This window comes from Bidens hawaiensis, unplaced genomic scaffold (assembly GCF_021521415.1).
Source record: "Bidens hawaiensis isolate Kalapana, Puna unplaced genomic scaffold, B.hawaiensis_p1.1 tig00003022_1, whole genome shotgun sequence".
Lineage (NCBI taxonomy): Eukaryota > Viridiplantae > Streptophyta > Magnoliopsida > Asterales > Asteraceae > Bidens > Bidens hawaiensis.
In genome coordinates, this window is record NW_027491163.1 from 2,003,047 (window position 1) to 2,027,291 (window position 24,245).

At 34.7% G+C, this 24,245-nt stretch overlaps 2 protein-coding genes and 1 long non-coding RNA gene across 3 annotated transcripts; all 3 read right to left on the reverse strand.

Moving 5' to 3' along the window:
• Positions 1–16,765: 16,765 nt before the first annotated feature.
• Positions 16,766–19,899, reverse strand: LOC143622120 (uncharacterized). Its single transcript, XM_077093359.1, has 2 exons — positions 19,411–19,899; positions 16,766–17,062 (listed from the first exon to the last, which is right to left on the reverse strand). Exons 1-2 carry the CDS (start codon positions 19,897–19,899, stop codon positions 16,766–16,768), a joined length of 786 nt encoding a protein of 261 aa, XP_076949474.1.
• A 19-nt stretch (positions 19,900–19,918) lies between these two features.
• On the reverse strand, positions 19,919–21,028 carry LOC143622070 (uncharacterized). The gene is made up of 3 exons (XR_013151632.1): positions 20,458–21,028; positions 20,140–20,387; positions 19,919–19,996 (listed from the first exon to the last, which is right to left on the reverse strand). It is a non-coding gene; the product is annotated as an uncharacterized LOC143622070 (long non-coding RNA).
• Positions 21,029–21,758: 730 nt separating this feature from the next.
• Positions 21,759–23,997, reverse strand: LOC143622122 (uncharacterized). The gene is made up of 5 exons (XM_077093360.1): positions 23,970–23,997; positions 23,366–23,485; positions 23,125–23,274; positions 22,581–23,022; positions 21,759–22,482 (listed from the first exon to the last, which is right to left on the reverse strand). The coding sequence occupies exons 1-5, from the start codon at positions 23,995–23,997 to the stop codon at positions 21,759–21,761; spliced, it is 1,464 nt and encodes a 487-aa protein (XP_076949475.1).
• Positions 23,998–24,245: the final 248 nt, after the last annotated feature.

Below are 24,245 nucleotides of genomic sequence, written 5' to 3' on the forward strand. Positions count from 1 at the left end.
AAATCGATTTGTTAAGCGATGTTCCTCAATTGCTATTCAATTCTATTAAGATGTCGTCTTTTTTACAACAGCCCAGGTTGCGTCTCTAGCAAGGAGGTCCACGACACTTCTATTGTCAAATCCGACCAACTTCCGGTACGTATCTCTCTCAATTCCCGTTTTAATTTGATTGCGAACCATCTATATGCTTGGTGATTATTGTTAATTTGAATTACGGGTTTACTCAGTTTGAATTAGGGCTTTATGATAGTGATATGAGGATTTGACATTTAGTGAGAATCGGAAGAGATATTTAAGCTTAAACGGGTCTAGAAGTATGAGGATTTAAGCTTAAACTGGTTTGACATTTAATTTGAACTATGTAGATTAAAACCTTAAACCTATTATTTTGTCTACAAGTATGGGTGCAGAAAGCATTGTAATTGTAGGGCTGTGAATCAGAAGAGAAATTGAAGTATTATGAGATTCTTTAGAGTTATTAAAGTACATGATAATGTAACAAGTATTATAGTAACTTATTGATTTTTGTATTAGCAAATGCATGGGATAATCACTCCATTGGGCTTTTTTTAATTTAAATATTTTTTCTATCCCAGTTTCTAAGTCTATGCTACATATGCATGACCTTTCCTTAATTGAAATAAGCTGATGGATTTGCTACCGTCTTCCCAGGTATGTTCATTGTGTATATGATAGAACCTTGAATATCGAGTTGATAAAAATAAACAAGAACAAGGATAGTTGACCCGATTCGAGATGGGTTAGTCTCCGGTTAGCCGATTCGAGACTGCAATTCTCCAAATAAAAGGTTAATGAACCCAAATATTTTTAATACATAAACATGGATGATAAACTAATACATGAACATATAAATAGGCCTAGCTGCATTAATAATGTTGCGGTTACTTAGACCTTTAGCATCCCACCTATTTATCTCCCTTGAACTCTTCAGCTTCCTTGAATCTGGCCCTAATGCGTACCCGTAGAGATTACGGGTTCGTATCAGTATATATGCATAACAAGTTCATTAAACAGAATAAACAATAGTCATAGACATAAAGCATGGCCTTTTGGTTATTAGTCAGTTGACATGGTATCATAAAAACTAATGTAGCATGCTGATTACAAACCGTGTATATTTCCGTTATTAATATTTATTTATTGCATAAAGTAGGGGTTATGTGCTTTAAAAGTACAGTCTTGGCTCTTTTAGACCAAATTGACCAATTTCCATTTTAACGAAGTTTTATATTTGTTGTCCCGTTTGATTTTATAGATGCTCATTTATTGCAGCTTGATTTATGAAGTTAATAATATATGTTTGTATTATTCAGGGAAGGGTGAATTTATCATGGAGTGACACAATTGGGTCTGGCGGGTTCTTTGGGTACGCTAAAATCGATATGTCAAGCTGGACTTAAGGATTTAGATCCGTCTGTTGATTTACTTTAGATGCTTATTTTCTTAACATAAGATTTGATTGCTTAATTGTGTTCTAATATTTGCATTTTTGTAGGCCCAAGTGTATGCTCTTTGCTGGATGTCATGTTCTTATATTTTCGCTGGCCACACTGACACTGTCTTATCTTTAGATACGTGTACAACAAGCTCCAGAAGAATATTAATTATAAGAGGGAGCAAAAAATAACACTGTAAGATCTCTTTTTGTCTAAATTTTTCGTGTTTTCATATATTAGTTTTTTTAGGTGGTTTCATCAATTTACAGACCAAATTTATTTTATTTGGCAGGAAAGTTACGGGTTTCATAGTCAATTTGCATTGGTAAACGAGTCAAATTCAGCATTTTTGTCTGAACATGTCAAAAATAAAACATTAGTAAAGAGGTTAAAATTGTCGTTTTAATAAGCATGCCAAACTTATCATTTCAAGTAAAAAGGTCACAAACTCGTCATTTTTAATAAACGAGTCAAATACAACATTTTTTGTGAATCAACATTAGTAAGCGAGTCAAATAATCATTTTTTTGGGAGCGGGTTAAATTAATTTCTCATTTTAGGTCTTAACTAAATATTTTAATTAACGGATCAAATTTAGTTTTCTATTAACGGGTCAAAATATGCTTTTTATTAATGGGTCTAAATAATTATTATAATAAATCGGTCAAAATAAGTTTTTATTAATGGGTTTTCTGTAAGTGTTTTATAAGGTTAATAGGTTTATTTATAAGTGTTTATAAATTTAGCGGGTCAAATAAGCAAGCCCGAAGTTCGGTACACGTAATGAATTGTAGAAAACACTAAAAAATCCCAAATGAGTTGTTGGTACCCTAGCGCTCGGTATTTACCAAAGACTTATGTTATTCGATTAATTTAAAAGTTACCCCTTAAATTTTAATAATTGCAATGGTCATATTAGATGTGCGTTTTTTTGTATATAGGAAGTTCATCCAATATGGTGGATGCAAACCTAGGTGTGATGAGAGCGAGAATGAAACTGACAAAGAATGAGAAGTAGGATGCAGTGGGTGTGCTAAACTATCTGAAAAAGAAAAATCAGATCACAAAATCACACAATTTTCTTACTACATAAAAACAATTAAAGAAGTCAATAACTGGGAGTAAACCTGATCTGAAACCGGTTCGGACCGAAACATTTTCTGATGCAATCATTAGGACAGGAGAATTCCCAAATGACAGACGAATTAGTGGTGATGTCCTGATTGCTGAAAATTATTCAGTAGGTGATAACAATCTTGATAAAGATCAGAACTATTGTTGTGTACGATTCTCACGATGCATTTTTTAAAATGTGCAGTAAGATAAAGAAATTATTTGATCAAATTGGTCATTGAACTTATGGCGTGAACATAGAAGGAGTCGACTCAACTTAGCTTATCTTTGTTGTACTTTGGTTTGTCATTTGAAATATAAAATAATGCGTATATAATATTATATACCATGTACTATTTGTTTGGAATCCGGTAAGCTAGGTATGACAAAAGAGCCACTATATGAGTAGGATTTTATGGTTAGTGGTTGGGAAGTATTTACCTTGAAGAATAACGAAAAAAGATATAATATTATGTGGTTTAATTTGTTAAAGTAAAATGGTTCATGGTTCATAAATAAATCATTAATTAATCAATTAATTACTTATATATTGCAATTTCTCAATGTGTTGGCAGTAAGTTGAAAGGAATCAACTTTAATTTTCTAATTTCAAAACACTGATATAATTAGCTCAAAAGGGAATAAAATCATATAGGGAAGAATCTGTACCATGTTTGACTTTGAAATAGTCAAAGAACTTAAACTTGCAATTGCTGATAGCCTGACATTGAGGCATATTAGCCATTGCTGATAAGATCAGAAGAGAAAGAACTAGGAGTAAGAGTGATCTTAATTAAATGGAACAACCCCATTAAAGCTCTAGATAACGAAATTTTGATTTACTTATACTTTAGGAAAATGATAACCATAATACTCATAAAATCCTACTAGCAAATTAATCAAAATGTAGTTTTACAGGCCTTTGGGCTTTCTTTTAATACGAGTTCATTCTCATGTCCGTGAACAAAGTTTTATACACAAAACCAAGTTTGTGTTTGTGAATTGTGACAACAATTCTTTTTATTATTAAAATATCCGTTACATTTTCGTTAAACAAGTTGTTGTGTTCGTTCAGTTCGTGTACAAGGCTACATATACGGACAACACCCAAACCCGAGTGCAATTAAATGATTCGGTAAATGGATGTTTTTTTATATGGCTTTACGAACACAAAGACCGTGTAGTGAACAGACTAATATGTATGTATTAAATCTAAACAAACTTCCGTATAAAATATTATATTAAAATCAACTAAATTAAATTGATGATGATGATTTAAACAAAAACTAAAATACATTGAAAATTAAAAATTATCCATAGATCACTCCCAAAAAAATAATTGAAAATTAATAGCATTAGATATGAATAAGATGCAAAACGGACAAACAAAACATCATTCATCAGATCACCTCAACTACAGAGAACAAAACAGTAAACATGACACAACCAACAAAAACAACAAACATTGAGCCATTATGTATACTTGAAATTAAATTCCACCACAACAATAAATATACCCAATCTTGGCCAAAACAAAAAGGAATATTGGTTTTAAATAATCTTAACTATGCCCTATTGGTAAAGGGCAGTCCCAACTTCAAAGTTGGCTGGTGGCGGTACAAACTAAAGGGTTATTTGTTTTAAATGGGCCACGACTAGAATTTTTTTCCTTTCCATTCCGTTCTTACCATATCATGGGCAGTTGGGTTGGAATCCGCGTGATGGTTCGAAAGTGCTTTCAAAGATTATGACGGTGGACAGAAATGGCCTTGTTGTACCTCACTCTCGTCTTCAATGGGGTCTGCTCTTTCTTTTTTGGGAGAGTATGCCAATATGATCTTAATGAGGTGCGGGGCTTTGCATCTGACATTCGTTGGGCTTCCCTCTTCGGGATCCTGCGTCCCGGCGGCACGCTTTCGCGTGTTCCCATCTCTCTAATCTGCGTGATGTACGATTCATACGTACGCACACTCAAAAGCCGGCCTGAAATTTGTTGGCTTCCTCCAATACTGCAGCTGAGAGTTCTGCTCTAATGGAGGTACATATTCATATTATCCACTCGGGTTAACTCCGTTAGTGATTTGCTGACGTGGCCCATCTAGGTGTTAAAAAAAAGATTACATGGACGGATTACGTGGCATTCCAGATCTTTTAATAGAAAACAAACGAAAATTCATCCCATCTCTTTTACTTACACGAAACTAAGAACCTTAATCGATCGATTAAACCGTAAACCCCCAAATCGATCGATGGAATTGAGCTTATATGGCAAGATGTTGTTGATGAAGGAATCCAGTGGGTGCGCCATGGTTTTGTTGCAGGTTGTAGGTGGCGGTGTTGGTGCAAATGGCCGGCCGACGATTTCCGGCGAACCTCCAAACCTCGTGTGGCTCAATCTAACGTATATATTGATGGCCCTCGCAGCTTTTCCAATTAAGTGAGTCAATTTTAGTTCAGATCTAGTGATGTTTGGCTGGTTTAAGACGACAGATCACGGTGGTGGTGGTGCTTAGCTACGGTAGAGAGTGTGTGGAGCGGCGGAGACACGGCGGTGGTGGTTGAGCCGCGGCAGAGCTGCTGTCGGTGTAAAACTGTTGGATGGCTGCTGTTAGGTGGTTAATACACAAGACCATGGTTCATTGTGTGGTAACTGGTAAGAAACTTTGTTGGTGGAGGATTAATGTTTTTCCACATTTTGTTCTAAATATATTTTCCACGTAAGCATCCATGTCGTCATCCACGTATTCGCCACATAAGCAAATTTTGACAAGTAGGCGTGTCATGTCAGAAAATCACTAACAGAGTTAACCTCCGTTAGTCGCAGCCCATTTAAAACAAATACCTCTTTATTTGGTACCGCCACCGGCCAACTTTGAAGTTGCGACTACTATTTACCGATAGGGCATAGTTGGGATTATTTAAAACTAATATTCCAAACAAAAAACTACACCCAAAATGATATTAATAGCGATAGTCATAGTCCATATAGGCCGATACCATTATTAAAAAAACAAAAACAAAATCCTTAAAAACATGAAAACTAAAAATAAATAAATAAATAAGCCCAAACATCAACCATAGCCTATGTAGGCCCAAAACATTATATCACACAATTAATTAAATTAATATAAAAACATTTGTATTCAAAATAATACTAAAAAAACCTAAATAAACCCACGTAACACGCAGGCTAAAAGCTAGTATGTATGTATGTATATATATATATATATATATATATATATATATAAAATCTGGCCTTACTGAGGTGTGACCGGGCTAGGAGACGTCGTCCTCCTCGCCGCCCTCAAAGTCAACACTAAAGTATAGAATTAACAACAAAAGATGTGTAATATATGATGTTTTGAAAAACGAACCGACCGGCTCAAATGATTCGACTTGTACCGAGCATAAGACTGGTGGCCCGATGTGTTTGTTGGTAATTTCAGACTCTAAGTTACAAGTCGGTGAGCTTGAGGGACCAATGTTGACAAGTAGGTCATAGTTGGCTATGTTTTCTAATTACAATATTTTTCCAGTTGTTTTGTAATTATAATTAGTAAAATCTTGCCTGGTAACTTTGGGTTAGTCTAAATAACCTATGTATGGTTAGACATTAAAGAATATATGAGATGCAACCAAGTTAGGGTTAATCAACAAATACATGAGTTATATGTAATAGGGGTTTTGAGTTATATTCCTCTAGAATATATTGAGAGTTATTCCATAATTGTTTGTATGTGTGTTTTGCATTTTAGTGAGTCATATCAATTCGTCCTTGAATTGGTATCAGAGCGGTTAAGCTCTTGGTGTTTATCGATCAAAGTGGTGATCAATAGGAGATTGAAGACTTAGAATTGGATGGGTCAAGTCTGTACCAAGAAGAGTTCATGCAGAAGTTTTTTAATGAAACGTCTATGAAAAAACAAACAGTTTGCAGATAGCAATGTCTGCGCGTGGTTTGCGCGACGCAGATGAAAGAGCATGCACAGAAATTTTTTAGAAAAACAAACAACACCCAAGTATTCGCATCTCTTTGTTGTAGTTTCTTCTTAATTTCGAGACGAAATCCCCAAAAGTATGGAATACTGTGACGTTCGTCAAAATTTTTATTTGTTTACCCGATTTGTTTTGTAATTCGGATACTCTTTTGATTAATGAAAGTATCGAATATTCAAGTTTATTTATGATTTATGTTATTATAATATTATATTTTAATATATTATTTTATAATAGATGGAGAACGAGCATGTGGAGCAGGAGCACCACCCGATAGAGGGTGATGACATTTTAGTTGATTACTCACATGTGCAGTTTCAGGTCGGTATTGACTATTCCGACCGGTATCCGCGCCTCCGACAGGTAACCCCATGTTATAACCCGTTCATATGTTGGAAGTTTATGGGTGATTGTGACGTCCGGACTTGGACGATCGAGTACATCGGTGCGGATACGGCCTGAGTCGATATTTCACCGTTGCCCACGTTGCGCTCCGGGAGCTCACGCAAGAGTTTTACTCTACGTTACGTGTTAGGTATCATTTGCTTTTCAGTTAACTTACCTAATACGGTTTAAAAATATACTTATTAATATTGTTTCAGGGCGGGCGCAGCGAGTACGTCGGAGATCCCAATGAGGCGGCCAAGCAAAGATGTAGATGTTCGTCGCGCGAAGGTTTCTTTTCGCATGTTCGGGACGACCTTTACCTTTTCTATGGAGGAGTTTGTCGTGGCGATCGGTCTATGCACGAAGGTGGAGGCACGACTTCCGATTTACACGGATAGCATACACCAGTTACCCAACGATGACTTGCGGATCTGGCAAAGCACGATTAGTGATGTTGCCTTCAGGCCTAGGGCTACGAAAGCAAAGGTCTCCGTCATCAAGGACCCGTTGCACAGGTACGTGAACATGTATTATATTATATTATATTATATTATATTATATTATATTATATTATATTATATTATATTATATTATATTATATTATATTATATTATATTATATTATATTGTACAGGTACCTTCATAGGCTGATTGACACGTCTGTTACGGGGCATAGTCAGGGAGCAAAGCACTTCAGCCTCCTTGACCTTTTTTTTTTGCGGTGCTTGCTGACTGGCACGCCCTGCAACCTCACTCGGGGATTCGCAGACTACTTTGTTAGGTACTTTCGACGGCGGTCCTTGCTGGGTGGCTCGTACGTCACCCAGATTGCATTTCGTTGGGGTACGAACCGCAAGTAGATGATTTAAGTATCCCTAGGATCCCTCCTGTGACATTTCGGGTTTTCCGTATTTGTATTAGTATTCGTATTATCGGATTTCGAACATCATTCAGCCCTTTATCAATAATGTTATTATACAATTATTAGTATTTAAGAGTTTTAATTTACATTTTATACCCTCATGTTCTTAAAGTAGTTCAAACCTTAATTTAATTCCAAAATATTCAATATTTAATAACATTTGAAAGTACAAGGACTTAACTTGCCAAAAATCAAAAATGTTCCTAATGTGTGTCGGGGCGCCGTGCGGGGCAAGCAGCCCTAGTGGCCGCGCGCCGCTGTGGGCTGCCTGTGCAGTTCGTTCGTTTGTTAAGCCTTCCAAGTTCGTTTTTAGTATGTAAATCGCTTATTTCAGGACTAAATCGAGTAAGTTAAGCTCCAAGAAAACTAACATAGCCTAAGTACATGTCCATATTCATTACCCCTTGCTCAAGAACGAATTTTATTGATTATTATATTGATTTCGTCACTAAAAGCCCGTTCGGTTTCTTAAACGAGTGAATAGCCTTATTCAGTTTGTTTTAGTGTTTCCTATATAAACAACTCATATTTTATCTGCCACCAACTTTCCCTAACCCTAATTCATCATTACCAGCCGTCATCCTCTTCTGGCCATCATCATCTTGCTCGTTTTTGCTTATTTGTTTGAAGATACAAGCTTTGAAGGTTTTGCTTATACATCGACCTTTGACTCCTCTTTGTGGTTGATTCTTTTACTTTCCGGGTAAGTTGTAAACTGTAAAATCGTTCATACTTATTTTCTAGTAAATAACCTTCAATCAATTTCCATGGTTGAAGGGTGTTGACCGGTCAATTTGATTAAACCCCATTAAAGGGTAAAACAGTCAACAAGTTTGACTACCCGTTTTCTCATACTTCTTGTCAGAACCGATGTTCGGTCCAGAAGACTTTTATTCTTGTAAAGAAATTTTAAGGCTACTGACCAAAACCCGACTTCTGACTCGCTGTTCGGATTCTGGTCAGTACCGACTCGCTTAAATCTTTAATTTAACATAACCGGAGTTCTAAACATCCGTTTGGAATGATTCCAGTGGAAACGAGTTCGTTTTTTCTCATATTTCCTTATCTCAAAGTTTCAGGTTCAGTTGGTTTGTTTCGTTCGACACGTTAGTGGACGACTCGCTTAATTATTAACTCGTTTATCATTATATTTATTCACTTGCCTTCGATTTAAGGTGAGCTTTATCATTCCCCTATTTTACTAAATTTTCAAAAAGTTTTGGGGACTATGCGTATTATCCGTATTTCGTATTATATGTATATCACAAAATGGCAAACGTGTAATTGTGTGTGAACTATCAAACATACTTGCTACCTGCTTATTTGTTTACTTTATCGCATTCAGAGAGGTCCAACATATTCTCATTTATAGTATGATCATACTACTGACCACGCCCGATTCGCTTGGCAACGGTCTTATTACTTGCTCATGGTTGATTTACCGACGCCCGATTCGCTTGGCAATGATTGACACCTTATTTGCTCATGGTTTGATTTATTTACCGCAATTTATTACGTTTTGCTTATTTATCATATTATATTATATCATTGCAAAACTGGTGATAACCTCACTCACCTTTATGTTGACAACTCTATTGTATTTTTTACGCATATACAGGTTTTCGAGTGACTTGAAGATTGAAGTTTGGACACTTAAAAAAGACCTTAGGGAACAAATGAAGACAAATTTATATTTAAAATTATGTTTGGATTATATATACTTATTTGGATTATTTGTTATCTTTGGATATTGTGTGCAACTTTGAATAACTTAATAGATATTGTCACATTTTTATTTATGATAGTATCTTCGAGCTGTGAACAATCGACTCACGCCCCGGCATTTCCGCCTCAAGTTGGGGTGTGACACCTTCGCGCCCACTGGACCGCAACCGTTGCTCGAGCATGCATATTGTTCAAGGATTTCAGAGGCCCAATAGTTCGTACGACCGTCTCGTGTCGGGGGTTGGGGCATGCCCTTCTTACGTCCCGGTGCCTTTAGTCTAGACTCCCCCACTCGCAGCAGCAGAGGTGCAGATATTTGACGAGGGTGCCGGTGGGGACGCGACTGCTGTTCTGGACGCACATGAGGTACGTTTGTTATATAATTGTTTAAGTTACTTTTAATTCGTCTCATTATTAAACATTTTATTATTGTTTTGCTATCAGCCACCGTTGCAGCACGTTCCCCTATATATAGCGCCGTGTGTTTGGATACCAGCACCGACGCCTGGTTACATTTCCTAGAGCGGGGATGCAGCGTTAGCTGACCTAGGTTGTTGATTACTTGGCCGCCACTCAGCGTGGTGAGATTTACACACGACCCCCCCCCCCCCACCTAGTTTTGAACACGAGGTGAGCACATCGGGCGTCAGACGCGGACGAGGTGACGTGGATGACGCCGGTTAGGGATCGGGCGTCAGACGTAGGGGCAACGACGACGACGTTCATTATACGGCATTTAGGGGCGACAAAGACGACAATGTTCATGATGTGGCGTTTAGGTAGATTTTTATATTTTTTTTATTTGTGAGAACCCGTTGTTTTGTATGAACTACATGTTTTGGTGATATATGTGTTTATTGTTTTGAACGAACTCCTAGAAATTGATAACAACTATTTAAAATATATTAATAATACATCAAAAAATGAAAATCAGTAAAAAATATCTTTTTAAAAAAGTTACTATATAAAAAGAATAAAAAAATGTAAAGGAAACAAAAAATAGAAAAAAAAAAAACATAATAAGACAAAAAGGTTGGGGTTTTGCTAAAAAAACTCATATACGGGACTTTTTTTAGCAAAACCATCCGGTGTCTTTAAAATTTCGTTTCTTTAATATCTTTTCCAGGAGGCAATTTTATTTCTTTTTTTTTTTAACCTAAAAACGAGTTGTATTTGTTTGTTGGGCGTCCGGCAAATAGAGCATAAAGCAGATACCTTTAAAAGATGCCCATCCAACAACAGAATCCATCTACTGTTGAAACTAGAAGTACATATCTCGTATTCTATAATAGTGTGTGTAGAAATTTTACATGTGTATGTAGAATTGAGTTATTTAGAGAAATAATAACCTGTTTAAAGATAAAGAAGTGGATATCCAGAACAATAAGTTAAGGGAAATTCTTAAAATTGTCAATTTTGATCAAGCCTTTTTAAATATAGTCATGGTTTCCAAAACATTTCTAAAATACTCATATTATTCCATCGGATCCGACGTAAGCAAGAACTCATTCGACGGATTAATATAGCCTATTAGAACTCGCCGCGTGTTAAGTTTTTCCGGTGGATCCGACGTTTTGGGCGAGTCTCCGACAGATGCGTAAAGGAGCGACGAATCGTGTCCGACGGTTTAATTCCTGTTACCGTCGGATCTGACGGAGTAATCTTTGAATTGAACTCAATGGCTGGCACTTTCTTGCATGGATTTCTCAGCAACAAATGTGGTTCGTGAAAAACAAAAACTATTTTTGTGTTCTTCTCAAAAAACTAAGCGATTTACACTATGAATTTGCTTGATTATGTGAAGAAATAAGAAAGATGGAGATGGAGGTTGGTTATGGAGGTTAGCTTGAGATGTAGAAGATGAACTATTACGTCGGAAGACGAAACAAGTTTCGTCGGACGACGGATTAGCTTTGTGTTTCGTTGGAAGACCGAACATCATGACATGTAGCGAGATTTTAGAGGCCCGTCTAATCCATCAGATCAGTTCTTGTTTACGTTGGATCCGATGGGGAAAAAAAAGACTATTTTAGGTATTTTTTCAAAACATGGCTAATATTGGAAAACGTTAGTAAAAATGTCTATTTTGGGAATTTTCCCATAAATTAACTATCCAGCTATAGTAGCAAGGGAGGGTGGGATGCTACACTCAAGTACCAAATCCCACAAATCTCACTCCGTCATGTCATTTACATCATATGCTATCCTGAAACCCTTAAAAAAAACAGACAACACTCAACTCAAACACAGTCAATTATCTCTCTCTCTCTCTCCATCCACACATAGCTATCTCTCTCTCTCTCTCCTCCCCTTATCGGGTAGTAGCATACGATTGGCCCTCATTTGAGATTAAATTGGAGGCGGCACTCTAACCTCATGAGGGTAGTTTACCCGCATGAGGCACCCTCATTGTGCCATCCCATACAAACACCCCCCCCCCCCCCCCAACATCCCCCACGCCCCACCCACCTCCAATTCTGATACCGCTATGATGGACCAGGATCTCATTAGTGGTCTAGAGACCAATTTGTGAACACCACCCATGTACCCATTATTCCCCTTTTAGGTATATTGAAAGAAAGTTTCAAAGAAACCATAATGGGGAATATTCATATGTTCCTGTTAAGCTTTCTTTAATTTATATCTATCAATTCATCTAATGGCTTAGATCTTCTGGCATCAAATCTATTAGTTTTGAAGGTTCCCATGCTTTCGAGATAATATATGAGTACATATGGGTATATTAGGTCATCATATTGTAACTTTACAAAGAATGTATGGGATAATAAAACCTCAGTGGATGTAAAAGATGAAGGTGCAAAATACTAGATTACAATACCATATCTGGTTATATACTATTGGTACACAAAAGGTTTGTTTATAAGTGCAAGTGCAAAAGAGAACCCACCTTTTTTAAGACAAGACAAGCGATTCTAGGGATTTTTTCCATCTTTGAAAAGCATCTATACATGCTTTAACATGAAAATAAAAGATAATTTTAAGACCATGAATAGAAGACAAGATGCTCTGTATAAGTGTAGGGTTGATACAAAGCCGATCAAATAGTTAACGGACTCTTACTTAACAAACTAGACATGCATGGGGAAACATGACATAAGATGCTCAAACATAAAATGAGGATAATTTAGGTTACGAGTGAAGTTACGGGGCTAAGAAGTAGCGGACAGAATGTCTCGACAAGCACATCATCTGGCAAATGCTATAAGTGACTTTGCTAAAATTCTAAATCCGAGTAATACCAATTAGGGCTTCAATTTCATGACTAAAGAGTTTCCTCAAATTTTGTGATTTTCAGATATTTCCTTTTTAATGTAAACGCGTAAATCACTTGTTGGCTTGAGTTTATTTATGTCATTATTTTTAATATTTATTGATAGTCCCTAATTATGAAAAGTTGACGATATCGTCAAATTTAAAATTCCCGGTAAAACAGACACTCGTGTAATGTTCAGTTATTGAGTAATACATCATTTTCTTTTAAGTCTTCTGATTATCTTTTGTGATTCCATTCTGTGCTAGGCATTTTACAATAAAATAAAAACTATGAACCTGTTTTAATAGCAGATGAAGACATTGAATATATATATAGTTTGTCAAATTCATATGATATAGATTGAATGGCATGAAATCTTGGTGTTTTTTTCCTTCTTATGCTTATAGCATAATCTATTTAGTACCTGCCACGTTTACTGTAAATACCGCTTACTTCATGGAAACGTTAAAACAATGCTAAAACCTTTGATAATATTCTTACAATCTTCAGTTGAGTAACATATACCAAAGCATCTCCGATGTAAGTTGCTAAAACGTCCATGAATGCGTCCAACTACTTGTTACGTTAGCAATCCATCCATATTTCTTTCATAAACACTTATTTGCACAATTGCTCTCCAATCTATTATATTAAAAAAATAAAGAAGAAGAAGAAGAAGAAGAAGAAGAAGAAGAAGAAGAAGAAGAAGAAGAAGAAGAAGAAGAAGAAGATGATGATGATGATGATGATGATGATGATGATGATGATGATGATGCTTTCTTACAGTTTCATATTATCGTCATATTTTACATTTTTTTATTTCTTTTTAAAAACCAAATTATGTATTATAATATCCATTTTTCACAAAAAAATAAAATTAGGTAATTTGTTATTCTAAACAAATATGTTAAATAAATGATTAATGTATAAAAGAAATAAAAATAGTATAAAAACTTAAATATTAATTTATTTAAACTTTGAATATTACATATTTTTATTATCATAGCCAATTACAACATATAAAATGATTTAAAATTAACAATGTGATTTACAAGTCACGTGGTACAAATAGTGCACCCAATTCAAAAGTTAACCCTAAGTCCTAACCCACCGCTTTCAAGCTCGGCCGTGAGGTCCTGAGGACATACAATATACATCTCTCCCTTCGTTCGCTATATACGAACCCATGCAATGCATGTCCATGGCTTCATCGTTTATCAGGTGCCATGCATCATTCCAAAATCAAAGTAAAATAAAACAACGAAAAAGAAACTAAAACAAAAATGGTAAAATGATAACTAAATATTAGATGTTGTTGATATATCATCGCAACTAGAAGCAATTATTAAGAAGCATAAATATCTACGTATTCTAATAAAGTAAAATAAATGTGGACACTTGTCTTGTTTTGGTTAATTCTTATAATTTTTTCCCTCCAAAACTAATATACCCTAATATATGTAATAAATCAATAATTATTCGCTTTCCTTTTACACTATATTTATATATTTTTATAAATATAAATATTAACATATTATTTTACTATATGTTCAAAATACTTGGTAAATTCCAAAAATCAACAACAAATCATGTTTCTCAAATGAAAATTGTTTCGGGTTTTTTTGTGAAACTTAAATTTGATTTTATGAGTTAAAAGTTGGTAAATAGATTGTTTGGTACAAATTAACTACATTTTGGTCAAAATTTGTTAGGGTCAAAAATGAAAAATTTTGAGTATTTTTAAAAGTTTGAGAATGCAAAATAGATTTATCGTCAAATTTGTTATGTGTTCAAAGTGTTGACTTTAAAATGTCGAAATGATGAAAGTTAAAATTTTAAACATGATTCGGGTTTCAAATTTATTTTTAAGTGCATTTTTGAAGTAATCAAAAGGTTCGGGATTTGGCAAACTGATTATTTCCCTTGAACTATTAAAATTTAAGAAAATATTGCGAACACTTTCGACATGCCACCCCCATGCCTATCAATGCTTAACTTTTATCAAATTTGAAATAATTATGTCAACGTTAATTTTTTTTCAATGGTGATCAGAACATTGTATGGGAAGTATGACATACTAAACTATACTCAAATGAAACAAAATATTCACAAAATTGAATGGGTTAACATGTTGTTTTTTATGTTGTCATTATGACAAAGTCGAGAAACCCTCTAAAAAACATAGTTCTTGAAGAACATCCATTATTACAATTTAATGCTCTACTTTCCTTTGATGGGTGGTAAATTGATAAATATATCAATAAAGGTAACGCTCCTTTTGTATTTAGGCTGAGTGGTTAGAACTACTATCGTATGAGAAGTCTTATTTCTGAAATTAGTTCATAACCAAAATTTTTTCAATTATACATATATGACACTGAGAATGAATTTTTCAATAGAAAGAAGCATTATCAGGTACGTTTTTGCACGAACATTTTTTTTATTAAGTTCATTTAAAAAATCATTTTGTGATATAAATAAAATCAATTTATGTACACATTGTATAGATACAAGCATAGATGTAATACATTTTTTTTCATATACACTATGTAATTATTTGTTTTACTTATCATTTTATAATTTGAATTATCCCGTGTGTGACACGGGCTCTAAAACTAGTTATCTATATAATATAAAACAGAAGTTTGGCACCACAGAATTAGGCTCCGCACTTTTGTTATATGTTATATACTAGGTTATGAACCCGTGTGATACACGGGTTTGGGTAAAATAGATTCTGAAAGTAATATAAATTTATATGTAAATACAAATTATATTTTCATAATTTTAAATTTGTAATCTACATTTTAATCAAATTGATACGTTTGATGTTTTGTTAATGTAAACTTGCTAATCTTTCTTTTGGTTTTAAAATAAAGGAAAATGCAGCTACAAAAATACAGTAACATACTCTCATGTCTATATATGTATTAGTATTACTGTTAACTAATATAATTTTAATCATACTAACAAAATGTCCTCCTCAATTACTCACAACCTTTAAATCAATCATTTACTTGTTATCAACCAAAAGTATGATCAACCAAGACAATTTTGCATATTATATTTTAATAATGCTACATTTGAATTAGTACTACAACTAAGTAACAACAATTAAAGTTACTGTAAATAAGAAACAAACTTTTAAAATCCAAACATAATTCATAATATTTAGTCACCCAAAGCAAAGCTAGTACATATTTTAAAAACACTAAGTCATAAATTGTTTAAACATACAGACCCAAAGCAACAAATAAAATGTTTTTACAAGTTCATGAAAATCAACCAACATTATAAATTACAAATCTCTAAAAACTTCTTTATATACAACATTGGAGGTCTTATTGGTAAGATTTCCATCCTTATCAAGAATTACGAGTTTGATTCCATCTCTACTTTTGACTCTAGACAAAGCGACGTAGAGTTGTCCATGTGAAAAGACTGGTTGTTTAAAAAACAAACCAACTTTTGATAGCGATTGACCTTGACTTTTGTTTATTGTCATTGCAAAGCATACAACAATAGGAAATTGCCTTCGTTGAAACTTAAATGGAATGTCTGAAGGTGTTAAAGCAACTCTACGAAGCAAAGTACGCATGCCTAAATTACTTCCTGTTATTACTTCAACTTCTATAAACCGACTTCCTAATGATATGACCTTTAGTCGAGTCCCGTTACAAAACCCCCTCTTTTGATCTATATTTCGTAGTAGCATAACCGGAACACCGACCTTTAATACATGTTTATGATGTGGCAGTCCTGAAATTTTAAGTCCATTTAGCATGTCAGGTGAATATAAACTTGGATCAAGATCATCACGTACATTCTCTTTAGGACAAATACTATCTGAACTTAAGTATTCCTTGCTATCTCTCGGAAACATAGAAAGCAATCAATCATTAATTTCATCTACTACTTCATTCGTTGGTGCAAGAATGGCTCTTTCTTGGAAAAAATGAGTATTCTTGAAATTTTGAATAATGGACGGATACACAAACTCAATAAGATCAAATATAGGATCAACTGAATCCATAATTAGAAGATCATCAGGAATGTCTACAATTGAATCGCCATCATTAGAGCCACCGATATTCCCTTCACCCAAATCCAACAACCATTGTGCAAAGATATTTGTTTGCTCAATATCATGTAGTTCACTTCCTACGGTTACCTCATGTTTTTGGTCAACCTAAGTACTTTGCAATAACCCCAAATGTAGGAAGAACTCAAAGAAGCATTAACGATATCTTGTCGAGTGCCGCTTGGAATAACAGGTAGAACTTGTCTAAAATCTCCACCAAAGACAATTCCCAAATGGCATGTTAGAATTGTTAGAATCATCCCGCGATAAAATATCTCTCAAAGTTGTAAGGCCCCGTTACCGGTAGCCCTACTTTCGTGTTGGATTTACTCATAAACACAGTTCTAAATATCAGGGTTAATTAAAACATTTACGCGGAATATAAAACTTTCATAAAACATTACATAATTCATAACTTGTCTCAAAACATCCATTGTCTTTCAACATTAAAGGATTAAAATTAAAACATCATAAGTCTTCAGATGCCAGGCTCTTATTCTTCTGTCATGTGTCCCCGCTCAAGCCAGCTGTCTCATCCTACTCACCTGCGTGCATACTAAAAGTCAGCTACGCTGAGTGAGTTCTAGTTAATCACATAATCATACAATACATTCTTTACATTTCATACTTAACCTCCTAACTTTCTTTCATACACACTTAAGTGCTTTTACTTTCATTTTTACCTTCATACTTTCTTTACATACATAATCATACGTTTTAAAGAGCCTTTCGCCCTATAACCTCACAGATATTATAAGGGTCTGGTCCCTAGTTTTCGAATATTAGAAGGGTTCGATTCCCTAACATCACAGATATTATAAGGGTCTGGTCCCTACCATCACAGATATTATAAGGGTCTGGTCCCTAGTTTCGAATATTAGAAGGGTTCGATTCCCTAACATCACAGATATTATAAGGGTCTGGTCCCTAACATCACAGATATTATAAGGGTCTGGTCCCTAGTTTTCGAATATTAGTAGGGTTCGATTCCCTCTTCGTTACCATACATTATACCCCGAGTATTTTTAGGGCTCGGTACCCTTTTCGTAACCATACAACCATACATCATACCTCGAGTATTATTAGGGCTCGGTACCCTTTTCGTAACCATACAACCATACATCATTATTTCCTTCTTTTATTATCTCTATCACGTTCATACGCATAAGCATTCATATTATACTTACCATATACATAGCATTACAACCTGACAGTACGTGCAATATCCGAAGATCGTTCACGTACCATCAAGAAATCATTCTTACATAACACATATATCACATAGGGCATACACTTATCACTTAGGATAAATGTATTAACAACACATCAAGTATGCACACAGCCCCGAAAACATAACAAGGAATGGGGCTAGAAACTCACCTAAACACGGTTACGTTCACCGTTAATCGTAATTCCTTTCTTCAGTTGTGCACGGCTGACTGTATAACAAGTATACGTATCAATTAACTATCACTTCTCATAATGTATTTCTATCTTTATATGACCCACAACGAACGGGGGTCCGGGGGCAGCGCCCCTGGCAGCGGGGTCTAGGGGCGGCAGCCCCTAGCAGGGTCCAAGGGGCAGAGCCCCTGGCTGGGGTCGAGCTGCCGGGTCAGCTTGGAAAAATTTTATTTCCATTAACTGTCTTAACACATTTTTCATTAGGTTTTTAATTTATTTTCTAATCGAACTTGGCTTTAGGCGAAGTTAAACCTTAGGCGAACTTAGCTTTAGGCGAAGTTAAAACTTAGGCGAACTTAGCTTTAGGCGAAGTTGTCATCAGGCGAACTTAGCTTTAGGCGAAGTTAAGCCTCAGGCGAACTTAGCTCTAGGCGAAGTTGTCATCAGGCGAACTTAGCTTTAGGCGAAGTTGCCATCAGGCGAACTTAGCTTGCAGGCGAAGTTCATCAGGCGAACTTGGCTTGCAGGTGAAGTTCATCGCTTTGAAGGCGAAGTTGCCTAGATGCAGGCGAAGTTGCCCAGATAACCGCAGTTTCGTTTTCTGTCCAACATTTTGAGCGATTTTAACACCCTTGCTATGGATCAATATCACCCACTACGCTTCCCGACCATTTCGGTCGCTTATACACTTAAAAGCTTGGATCTTTAAACTTCAAGGATCAAGAATCATACCTTTTTGGGCTTGTTTGGATCTCGTTTACTTGCTAGTACACTAATCGCTCTCTCTCGGACCTGCCCGACTCTTCCCTTGGCTCGGCCGGCCGGCGGCGGTATGTGTGTGGTGTGTGTGTGTTTTGGGGTGTTAGGGAGTTTGGTGAAAATGAAGATATTTTGGGATTTTGGGGGTATTTATATCCCTGAAATCCCATTCTCATTTAACCCATCTCAATTAATCCACGTCCAAGACCCGCTCCCTACCCGATATTAATTAATTACGCGAAATCACTAAACATAACTTCCTTTATTCATCATTAAAATTTTTAGGATGTTACAAAAGTCCTATCCAACGCTTCAAAACCATGCATGTGTATCATTGGTGCTTCATCCCATATAATCAATGAGGTTTTCTTTAATAGATTAGCAGCATCACTGTCTAGCATTATATTACACGTGGAGACCTCAATTCGGTTAAACGGAATAAAAAACCGAGAATGTGTTGTCCTACCTCCTGTAAGCAACAAAGATGCAATCCCACTTGAAGCAACATTTAAAACAATCTTTCCTTTGGATCTTAAGGATGCAGATAATGTCTTCCAAAGAAATGTTTTACCAGTTCCTCCATAACCATAAACAAAGAAAACACCACCTTTGTTATCTTTAACCGCGTTTATGATTTCATGATAAACACATCTTTGTTCGTCAGTTAATGCGGTAAAAAGATTGGTAAAATCATTTTGCAGATTGTTTCGGTCATAATCCATCTCTTCAGTAATTAAATGATTATTTGATGAAGAAATCAAATCATAATCAGGGTATGGCATTGTTTCCAATTACGTAAGCTGTAATTATTACGAATTAAAAGCTTCTCAATCTCGTACAAAGTCAGGTTTTTTAGTTGATCTTCATTAAGGTGTAAATCTGAACAAAAAAAACCATAAATGTATTATCAAATTGATATAAAATAAGTAAATGTAATTAGTATAATTCTTGTAAAATAAATATAAAAATTAAACTTATATGTAATAAGTAATTAAATACTAATGCATGAAAAAGAGTTATACCTGGAACCTTTAAGATACGTCGTTGTTTATAAAGGATGTCGTCTGATAAAACTTCCCATGTTTTTTCCCAAACAAATTCCGGCCTAGACAGAGTATCAGTCGTCAACATCATGGCAAACAAATTTCGTAAATAACTACCGGAGCCTGCATGATTGCTTCTTGAATAGCTTCCACATATTCCGTGTCATCGTCTAATAGTCCAAAAGCATAACATGCTTGTCTAAAGGTATCATATTTGTGTCCATTTACTGTGAATATCATCAAATGATTTTGGACCTTTAACTTTGTTCAAGAGTATCCTTAGAAAATAACCCTCACCCGCAGAAGGACAAATGGAATGTATTCTACCAATTGAAAATCCACTCTTCCTTCGAGCCCAACACCGTTGTTCCTGTTTCCACACAAACTTAGTAGGAAACTCAATATATGTAAGATTTCTTGCATCTTCATAAGCTTCATTGCATTTCATCCAAGCTAAAAACATTGTACATGCCACTGACGGTTTATTGAGCACATTGTCAATATAATCATTTGGCCTATATACAAGTTGTTGCTGGTTTGGAAGATGGAAAGGCAGCCTCATAACTGAAGGATACCTATAGTGAACATCAAATGAGAATATACGCCATGACGCCTCACACGCTGAAAGATATCTACAATCATAATAATTTTTTATCTCATCAACTGGTGGTTGCTGGACATCTTCTGCATGACCTTTTGTAACAGAAACAGTAACCCTATCAGGGCCTTTGTTGATATACTTAAACAAATATTTTATCGAATCACTCTGATTACACCACTCGACATTAATATGGGCCTGGTATCTTTTTAAAAGTGTCTTGTTGTGAGGAACAACACTTCTATTATCAAGTTTGATATCAGACTTTTCAACAAAATAACCATTATCCCGTCTTCTATAGAGAGGAAAACCAACTGAGTTAATAGAAGTTTGATCACGGAATTGTTTGGGAAAATTCTTTGAACACCTTTTATCGACCATACATGGACAATTGATGTTGTGGCTACACAAGGACCGTGCATCAGAAAATCAATAACAAGTGTATGGAGCTCTATATCTTCGTTTTTCTGTGGAATTTCAGCACAAATAATTGGATAAACATGTTCCACTGTTGGAAACTTGTTATCAGCATGCAAAAACAAACGTATATGCGCATAAGGCAGTCCACGCTTCTGAAATTCCACCGTATAAACAACTACATTAAAAAACAAAAGGAATACCTAAGATTAAATGATTTAGTTAAAATTTATGTCAATTAATAATCTAGTAACAGAACAGTTGCAAAAGCTAACGAACTAAGTATTAATAAAAAAAATAAAGTTTAAAAGTATAATCATGTTTTCAAATATTGAATTTATATAAAGATGTTGTAACATACTGCTAAAACTTTGCCAAGTAGTGACTTCTCCTTTAGGTCTTTAATCAAATGATCAAGTTTGATTTTAAACAATCAACACAGGATATCATGCCTGTCTTCAGGATTAACAGTAGTGTCTTTCAAAAACCTTTTGACTTCAAGCCATTTGGGATTACATGTGAAAGTTAAGAACAAATCCGGATATCCATACCACTTGCAAATAGACATCGCATCCAAATAATTCTACATCATGTAGCAGGCACCACCGGTAAATGACGAGGGTAATATGACATGCTTTCCAATGTTTGAGACATCTGTAGTACCATGATTACGTAAATTACGCAAATTCTCAAAACTTTCACATCTTAGCTCCTTTTGTTGATAGCGTATGTAATTCAGTCTCTCTGTTTCGATCATAGTGTACACATCCACTAAGAACTGTTGGAAAAGCCGTCGAGAATTTAGAATTAGTGAGAACACACCCATCCTATCTTGAATTATATAAGCAAAGAAAAAGAATTCCCTCATAGTACAATTTTGTCGTTTGGTTAATGTAGATGAACCAACACCTCTGTAAGGTATATCAACTCTATAGCAATCTTCACCATAAATAAATAACAATGGATACTGAAGAGCAAGGTAAGAAGGATTTAGCTCACTAATATATATTAGAGATCCTTCTTTGGTTTTTACCACAATATCTCGGTTTTCTAACGAATCCCCAATGTCACCAACGATTAAAGCTGCCACTTCAGAAGCGGTTGTTAAGTTGTAAGTCCTCCCATCTTTTTGCTTATTTCCAATCAAACGCAACTTTAGCTCCAAGTGAGGATTTTCTTTGTAATAGTCTCTTACCATCCGATATGTTTGAACCAACACATTATTTGAGTCTAACATATTCTTTATATATTGTATAAGTTGAAGATCACTATCCCGAGAGGTTGAAGTAGATGCTTTGTTGGTATCACTGCAAACGAAAACAATACAGTAATTACTTGATGTAATTGTTGTTATTCAATCTAAGATATATGGTTAAAAAAATATAATGGTAAAATAGAAACATACCCAAAAACAGATTGTCTATTTGAGATTTCATTTTCAGTATAATATATATATAACTGAGAGAACTTTAGTTTAGATCCATCTTTAGGTAGAAGACTGCCCATACTATGATAATTCTGACCACTGAGTCTGAATATAAAAGAAGCATTGCCTCTATTAATTGAAGAATCAACTTTTCCACCCATGGACGTAAATGAAAACATGGAGTTATAGCGACGAATGTTCTTAAAAAAGAATTTGCTTTCAGAACTCGAACCATTAAAAAGATACTTATAAGCTTGTGATGGTTCCTTCATACTAGGAAGCTGAACTTTACCATATCCACAACACATTGAATAACTGGTATAATAGCAATTTGTTGATTTCCCTCTAGCAGCTTCAAGTTTCCATAGGTTTGCATGGCATAGTTCACAAATAACATTCTGGTCACCGTGATCAAGGTAATCTGTTGAGATTTAATGTAGGAAAAAACCTAATTTTAATAACTGAATTGTAAAATATAAATATATAATTAAATGGCTTGTAAATAACTGAATATATTATGGACCTTTTGATACGCCTGCATATACATTTATAATATTTTGTGTATCATGAGCTTCTGGGACAGACAAAGCATGTGATTTTCTAGCATCCAAATAATTCTTTCTATCACTTCTCCTCTGTTTACTAATGGAATATTCGATGCCCTTGTTTTGAACTGAAGATAATTTAAAAATATAAAACGAATGAAAAATCATGTACAATAGATTATATTTATAAATATAAATTTGTTAATAATAAGTATTTACCGTTACAATTTTCAGAAGATGTGATAAATGAAGCAGTGGACCTCCTGGCATTAGACATAATTGGCATTCGTCTAAAATTTGATGACGATGTTAGCGTGTTGTTACTGTAATCAAGTGTATCTGAAAAAAGTTATATGCATAATAAGTAAGACATGGCAAAATAATAAATATCACATTATATAATATATAATATATGATATATTGTAAGAGTAAGCATTACAGTTAACAAAAAGTGTACCTCTAGGAGTATGAGACAGCGGCTTCTAATGCTTTGATTAGTACAAATAGCGTGAGAATTTGTATTAGAAGATGTAGATGCTTTTTTTTAGTGTTGTTTTGATTGACATTCAAAACATTTATCGATCTATTTGATGATTGTAAAGTAGTAAGAGCAGCTAAAAAATACATGAAAAAACATAATATTAATTGGCTTGATGTATGATCTAATAAAAGAGCAGCATAAGATAGAACTCTTACCATTAGAATTTTTAGACACTGTCATAGATGTATTACTTGATGAAAAATGATCAGTTTGTGCTACAGACACGGCTTTCAATTTTTTTTTTATCCAAATAAGTTTTCCTCAATAGTCGTCTCTGCTTACTATCAGTATTAACCATGGGCATATTCATATCTGTAAAGAATAAATATTTTGACATGTAATTAATTATATAGATCTAAAATCCCTATAATAAGTAATAGACATAAAAAGTATATGAAATTATATATAAAAAGTATAAAAGTGTACCTTTTGTAATGTCAGACAATGGTGTTCTAATGCTTTGATTTGCAGAAAGAGTAAGAGAAGATGCATTAGAATACGGATAGGATTTATTTGTAGTGATATTTTCATTACAATTTGAAACGCATATCGAATCAT

Coding starts and splice junctions, on each gene's coding strand:
- LOC143622120 (XM_077093359.1), bottom strand. CDS start 19,899: ATGCCATACCCTGATTATGATTTGATTTCTTCATCAAATAATCATTTA. Junction 17,063..19,410: donor AAGCGTTGGATAGGACTTTT/GTAACATCCTAA, acceptor CAAAGTACTTAG/GTTGACCAAAAACATGAGGT.
- LOC143622122 (XM_077093360.1), bottom strand. CDS start 23,997: ATGAATATGCCCATGGTTAATACTGATA. Junction 23,486..23,969: donor GCCCATGGTTAATACTGATA/GTAAGCAGAGAC, acceptor AACTTTTTTCAG/ATACACTTGATTACAGTAAC. Junction 22,483..22,580: donor AATAGACAATCTGTTTTTGG/GTATGTTTCTAT, acceptor TTTCGTTTGCAG/TGATACCAACAAAGCATCTA.